The sequence below is a fragment of the Oratosquilla oratoria genome, chromosome 5 (genome assembly GCF_046742065.1).
Source record: "Oratosquilla oratoria isolate Oo_2021 chromosome 5, ASM4674206v1, whole genome shotgun sequence".
In the NCBI taxonomy this organism is placed as follows: domain Eukaryota; kingdom Metazoa; phylum Arthropoda; class Malacostraca; order Stomatopoda; family Squillidae; genus Oratosquilla; species Oratosquilla oratoria.
Genome location: NC_134781.1, coordinates 13,784,537 through 13,792,036, shown reverse-complemented (window position 1 = coordinate 13,792,036; position 7,500 = coordinate 13,784,537). Strand labels below are relative to the sequence as shown.

At 44.1% G+C, this 7,500-nt stretch overlaps 1 protein-coding gene across 1 annotated transcript in view; it reads left to right on the top strand.

Annotated features, from left to right (window-relative positions):
• LOC143025373 (uncharacterized) overlaps positions 1-7,500 on the top strand; it is a 59,176-nt gene that overhangs the window by 42,248 nt on the left and 9,428 nt on the right. Inside the window, exon 2 of the mRNA XM_076184922.1 lies at positions 2,903-3,036. Coding sequence (XP_076041037.1) covers positions 2,903-3,036 — 134 coding nt within the window. The remainder of the gene's footprint in view (positions 1-2,902; positions 3,037-7,500) is intronic.

The following is a 7,500-nucleotide window of genomic DNA, read 5'->3' as shown; positions in this document are numbered from 1 at the left end:
AAAGAGAAAAGAAGGAGGAGAAGGGGAGAGGAGGACGAGTAGAAAGAGGAAGGAAAAGAGGAGGAGGAGGAAGAGGAGGAACAGAAAGAAAAGGAAGTAAAAGAGGAGGATGGGGAGAAAGAGGAGAAGGAGGAGGAGGAAGAAGGAAAGAGAAGGAGTATAAGGAGAAAGAGGAGGAGGCGAGAAGGAAGAAGAAGAAAAAGAGAAAGAGGAGAAGAAGGAGGAGGGGAAAAGAAAAAAAGGAAGAAGGAAGAGGAGAAGGAGTGGGAGAAGGAAGAAGAGGAAAATGAAGAAAAGAGTAAGAAGAGAAGGAAAATGAAGAAAAGAGAAGGAAGAGGAGAAGGGGGAGGTAAAAGAGAAAGAGATAAAAGAGGGGGAGGAAGAAGACGAAGAGAAAGAGGAGGAAGAGGAGGAGAAGGAGAAAAGGGAGGTAAAAGAAAAAGAGGCAAACGAGGGTGAGGAAGAAGACGAAAAAAAGAGTAGCAGTAGGAGAGGCAGAAAAGGAAGAGGAGGAGGAGGAGGAAGAGGACAAGAAGGAGGAGGTAAAAGAGGGCGAGGAAGAAGACGAAGAAAAAGAGGAGCAGGAGGAGGAAGAATAGAAGGAAGAGGAGTAGGAGGAGGAAGAGGAGAAGAAGGAGGAAGTAAAAGAGGGCGAGGAAGAAGACGAAGAAAAAGAGGAACAGGAGGAGGAAGAAGAGGAGAAGGAAGAGGAAGAGGAGAAGAAGGAGGAGGTAAAAGAGGGCGAGGAAGAAGACGAAGAAAAAGAGGAGCAGGAGGAGGAAGAGGAAGAGAAGGAAGAGGAGGAGGAGGAGGAAGAGGACAAGAAGGAGGAAGTGAAAGAGGGCGAGGAAGAAGACGAAGAAAAAGAGGAGCAGGAGGAGGAAGAAGAGGAGAAGAAAGAGGAAGAGGAGGAGGAGGTGAAGGAGGAGGAGGAAGAAGAGGAGGAGGGAATGTATGCCACAGCGCCACCCCGGGGGAAGGGAAGGGAAGGGGAGGCGTGGACGGGAATCTTGGCCGTTGGCAGAATGCGGCTTCAATCGCAGCGTAATCGCGACTTTCTTAAGATCCCTGCGGTGGACACAGTCTTCTTATGCGGAAACCGCGCTCTCGTTCTCGTTCTTGTTCTTGTTCTTGCTGTTATTGGTGGTGTCGTTGCTGTTGTTGTTGTTATCGTTGTTACTGTTTCCGTTGTTTTCGTAAGTACAGCGTGTACGTTGTTAGTGGGATCTTTGTGAATGAAAGAATTTTTTGCAGAGTCTATGTGCATTTAATACACGAATTAAGTGATACTGTGTTTGGGAAATAGACTTCGATTCATTCCTGAGTACTACAGTAATAGCAAGCTCATTTCTCGAAGTCGTAGATTTGCAATACGAAGCGTACGAGGTCGTAGACGCTTCGAGGTCGTAGAAGGCACGTCCATGCCGATAAGATATCCGTCACTGTAGTACTTGGAAATGGAGCTGGACTATCACCCATTCGTTTGAGTGTAGAAAGATGAACAGAAAATGTATGATAATAAATTGATGGCAGTTAAAGATTTATTAACAAAAATAGTTTAACATTAGGTTTGCATTGTGTAACATGACGTCTTGATGTACAAAAGTTTGTTAGTTGATTTTTTTAACGCTAAAAATAGACTAAGAAGATAGATATATAATAAATGTGTTCAGTTTGGCCATAACATGGAATCTTTTAGTTTACATCCGTGTCTGTGCCTAGTACCATGATGTACACTTTTTTTTTTTTTTTTTTTTCTTTTTCTTTTTTCATCAGTGTCTGATGGACACTTTTTTTTCTTCTTTTCTTTTCTTGCGAAACAACGTCGAAGGTCTTGTTTTACCAACTGTACGTATTATCGGAAGTAGATCGATGGTTCGCAAGTCGTGGAATGCGAGCGACTTTCACGCCACTGAGCGCCGGCAGGAGCTTTCGTTTCGCAAAGAGTCCGGGATACTCCAGAATCGACCTCAGTCGATCCTAACAAATATCTTTTTTTTTTTTTAACAAATATCTTTCTTCTGATTTTTTTCTTTTTATATTTTTCTAACAAATCAGTCGATCCTAACTAATGTCTTTTTTTAACAAATGTCTTTCTTCTAATGTTTTTTTTTTTATTTTTCTAACAAATATTTTTTCATGGATTGAAAACATCCAGAATCGACCTCAGTCGATCCTAACAAATATCTTTCTTCTGATGTTTTTTCTATTTTTCTAACAAATCAGTCGATCCTAACTAATGTCTTTTTTTAACAAATGTCTTTCTTCTAATGTTTTTTTTTTCTATTTTTCTAACAAATATTTTTTCATGGATTGAAACATCCAGAATCGACCTCAGTCGATCCTAACAAATATCTTATTTTAACAAATGTCTTTCTTCTAATGTTTTTTTCTTTTTTTTCTAACAAATCAGTCGATATTAACTAATGCCTTTTTTAACAAATGTCTTTCTTCTAATTTTTTTTTCTATTTTTCTAACAAATATTTTTTCATGGATTGAAACATCCAGAATCGACCTCAGTCGATCCTAACAAATGTCTTTTTTTCTTAACAAATGTCTTTCTTCTAATTTTTTTCTATTTTTCTAGCAAATATTTTTTCATGGATTGAAACATCCAGAATCGTCCTCAGTCGATCCTAACAATTTTTCTTTCTAACAAATATCTTTCTTTTAATATGTGTGTGTGTGTTTTTTTTTCTTCTGTTTTTCAATCAAATGTTTTTTCATGGATTGAAACATCCAGAATAGTCTTCAGTCGATTTTTTTCTAGACTGAAGCATAATGGTCTCAATAATTTGCCCATCATAACAGAATATTTATCCATATTGTTACGGTTGATCTGAAATAGTAGTCATGATATATATGAATAGATAATTACCCCTTTTTTTTTCTTTGTTGCAGAATCAAGCAGCTTCAACAATCTTATGGAGGACAACCTCAACCTGGGCGAGGATCCCACCAAGAAGAAGGAACAGAGCATGAAGGAGGTGTTGGAAGTGGAGGAGGCCCTCAAGGAAATGGGCCGGCCGGAGGAGGTAATACAAACGGAAATTAACGACGAAAAGAAAATTAATGACAGAAACGAGGAAGTTGGGATCGAAGTAGAAGCAGAAAAAGAGGGAGTAGTTGTCAGGGAAGGGAGAGGGGATAGGACCTGGGAACGGGGGAGGTTGGGGGAGCAGAGGATTAGTGCCACGGGGGGATGGGAACGAAGTGCTAAGATGAGTAGGAACCCTGGGGTGGTGACGAAGGAGAGCGAGGAAGTGTTCCTGGACCATCAGGTCCTCTACGCTGCCCTCAGGAGCGAAGAACCGCGGTTAGTTCGTAAGAAGGACTCTGTTGAGGTCGAGGGAATCGGGAGAGCGATTGTACTGGAGGCTCCTGGGGTGGTCCTCGAGGGTCAGAGCCTAGGGAAGGGGAAGGGGAAGGTGGAGGGTCAGAATGAGGGAAGAGAACTTGAGGAAGAGATTCTTGGTCACTTCTTGGTGGATGAGGACACAACAAGAGATAACCGCCTTCAAGAGAAGGAAACAAGTCAAGGAAGCACCATCCTAAATTCGACTGTCGAGGAGCTCAGTACAAGTTCCTTGAGTAGACCGATAGGTCATGTGAGTTCGGAGAGTTCGAACGTGGACGCCAGGTCGAGACTCGAACTAGCGTCTACGGTAGGTTCCCCTTCGGAGGCCACAGAAGTAGAAGAAATGACGTCTTTCTCACAAGCGGAGGATTTCCCAAGGGCGGAGAAGAGAGTCTGGAATCCAGTACACCAGGAAGACCCTCACTTCGAGGTGGAGATCATAGAAGAGCCTGAGATGACCGAGGGTGACTTCGTTAGGACAGTGCCATTCCCCGTCAAAGCAGAAAAGATCCAAAGGCTTAGTGGAGGAAGGGAGATCTCAAGTTCGGGTATTGTCAACTTGGGCGTTGAGTTCGTGGCGTTGAACGATAAGTCGGAGCCATCAGAAGTTCTGACCCAAGAAGTCGGGATCAAGGACCCAGTGTACAAAGGGCTCGACGAGGCGGTGAGGTTGGAGGTCTTATCTGCTGAAGTAGTCACGGCCGACACACGGATGGCAGGACCAGAACCTAAATTGTCAGGTACTCTACTGGAAATCTACCCAGAGGTTGGGCGAGGCGATGAGAAAGTGCAGCGCACAGGGACAAGGAGAGCAGGAGGAACTTACCCAGAAGTGAAGAGAGACCAAGAGGTTTACCTGGAGACGAAGACAAACGACACGCCGAAGACGAGGATCGGCGACACAGAAGCTGAAGACTCGGTCGTGTCCTGGATCGGGTCAACGGCCTCACACACAAGGAAACCAGAGAATTTGGCTATAGAGACAGAAACCACAGAGGCAATGGTCAGAGAGGTAGGAAATGCAGAGCCAAGTACTCCAGAGCCTCCTGGGATGAAGGATCTTCAAAAGGAGTATGTGACCAATGAACCTTTTGCGGTAGTGTATGCTGAGTTAGGAACAACAGCAGAGTCCCTGCAAGAAGAGTTCGAGCCGGTGCTATTTGCTGATACAGAATTAGAAACTACGGAGGCAGTGCCTAGTGTAACGCAAGGTATAAGATCGAAAAAGAAAGACATGAAGACCATCATTACTTCCAATGAAACAGAAAAGAACTTACAGGACGTTCACATAGACACCACCATCTCGGAGGTAGCGGAAGAGATAGCGAAAGAAGTAGCAAAAATTATCTCAGAGGAGCATGCCAGGGGGGGAGATCTTCAAGAGGTCCCTGTGTTCTTAGTGAACGCAGAGGTGGGGATGACTGAGGGACCTACGACAAGAGCCTCGGGTTCGACCTCCTTCGTGGTCGAACCTCCAGAGACTACCGAAGTCTGGGGTATCGAAATGGTGAACTCAGAGCCCGGGATCGCCACAGAACCCACAAGCAAAGGAACCGGAGAGGCAGAAGCCTCACATTCAGTGCCAGGAACCACAGATTCTTTGGTGGAAGACATAAGATGCACTGTTGTCGTGACAGCTGCAGAAATGGGGACCACCACGGAATCCTTCGTCGAAGAGTTTCTTGGACCTTTTGTAGTCGTGACCGCGGAACCGGACCCCACGACCAAGGCGATCCCGATGGAAGTCGGAGGCCCCTTCGTAGTGGTCAACGCTGAGGTGGGCACCACCACCATGCCGATTCCTGAAGAAGTAGGTCCTGTCGTGGTGGTGAACGCTGAAGTAGTGACCACCACAGAGGGGACAAAGAAAAGTACTTCGGAGGCCGTGACTTTAGGAGGTACAACGGATGCGGTAATTGTTGAGATCATCCCAGAGGTAGTGTCTCAAGTTGCTCAAGTTGAAGTGACCACTGAGGAAATTCCTGAAGAAGTAGGTCCTGTTGCGGTGGTGAACGCTCAAGCAGAGACCACCACGGAGGGGACAAAGAAAACTACCTCGGAGGCCGTGACTTTAGAAGGTAAAACGGACGCGGTAACCGTCGAGAACATCCCAGAAGTAGTGCCTCAAGTGGCTCAAACTGAAGTGACCAGGGAGAAGGAAGGGGATGAAAAAAAGGAGGAAATCACCTCAGCGGGGAAAAGGGGTTCGGGACTAGCTATTCCTGGGAAGGGGGAAGTGGGAGTAATTTCTCGGGGTAAAGAAGGAGTGGCGTTCCCTCCCTCAGGGAAGGGAGGGCTGGGAGTGGTCATCCCTTCGGAGGAGGGTGGAGTAACAGAGGTCACGCCAGCTGAAGGCAAGGAAGAGGAAATAGTAATAAACCTCCGAGATGACAACATCTCGGAGAAGGAAACACCCCTTGATGCCCCCGCCGCCTACACCCCCGTCCTTCCCGTCCTCCCTGCCCCCGTTCCTGCCAACCCTCTGGAGGTGGCGACCCCGCTGGAGGCCACGCCGCTGCCAGTGGCGCCGGAGGTAGGACCTGAGACGGGTTCCTCCGTCGGAGAGTTGGGCCGGGCTTGAAGGCTTCCGGAGCTTGGGGTCCAAGGCAGAGGACCCCACCAACATGTCGCCGGTGCCATAATCCAGCTTGGGGAGGCTTAAGGGTGTCACAGGACTTACTCTTTTGTGTGTTCGTATGCATAAGTATGCTCAGACTACCTCCAGATCAGTGGTTCTTAACCTTTTAATCCAACGACCCAGAATCCTGTCCAGATCGACCATGGCGACACGTACCCTAATACACATTTTGTTTTTATTCAAATTTCAAAACAATTGTGCTTCTAAAAACTGTGTGACAGGAACAAAACTCAAATACGAGGACTTTCGTTAATGCTCTTAGATGTTAATGAATCAGGTATTCTAATAGAGTTTTATTACTTATGATAATATCTTAAATAGGAATATTGGTTAAAAAAGATAGGAAGTCCTTGGTGACCTACCTTTGGGTTGTGACCCCGGGGCTAAGAACCACTGTAATCTAGAAAGAGTCTCTCTCTCTCTCTACACAAGCCAACTGTAGCTTCTTTGTCTATACACACATACAGTCACGTCACAATAACATTCTTGAGGTGCCAACAAGCAAAATAGTTACAAAATTGTTTACACGAGTACGTCCCATTTGAAGAATGTGCTTGAATTAAGGACATATTATTGAGTACATTCACAAACCCATACCTAGAAAACCTAGCTTTATTCACGTGTGGAATGCCTACCTTCTTTCTACCCTCTTACACACACAGTCACACACATGCACGTACACACACACACACACATTTATATATATATATGTGTGTGTGTGTGTGTACACACACACACACACACACACACACACACACACACATATATATATATATATATATATGTGTGTGTGTGTGTGTGTGTGTGTGTGTGTATGTTTGCGCGTGTGTACACACAAAATGAATAAACAAATAATTTGGTCGTAGAGGGCCACTCCAGATATAGAACAAAAAAAGAATACATATAACCATTTGAAGTCAAGTTTCGCTGTAGCAGAGGTGTCTGTAGAACATTCCTTTGTAATCATAGCAAGTTCCAAAGATATCCGATGTCCCGAAGATTGTAGTTTCCAAGGTGACCCTGAAATCACGTGACCACTTGCTCATTTATTCATTTATTTATTTACGTATTCATTTATTCATTTATCTTGTTTTTACTTGTTTATTGATATATTCATTTATTTACTCTTTTATCTATCTTTTTATAGATTGAATTATTTATTTCATTTATCTATATAATTTATCCATATCATTTACTTATCTATTTGATTTATTTATTTATTCGTTATATGAATTAATTCAATTTATTTATATATCTATTCATTAGACTATTTAACTATTTAGTTATCTGTTCATTTGTTCATTTATTAAGACACTAACAGTGTTCTTAGATAAAAGGTCACTTAGCTTGACCGTTATTACACACACACGCTGGATCTCGAGCGTACGAGTAACAGTACGTGCTGATATTTAAACAACACCTATGACTCGATACTTGCGTTTGAGTTCATCAGACAGTCCATAAAAACGTGTGTGTTTGTGTGCGTGTATGTGTGTGTGTGCG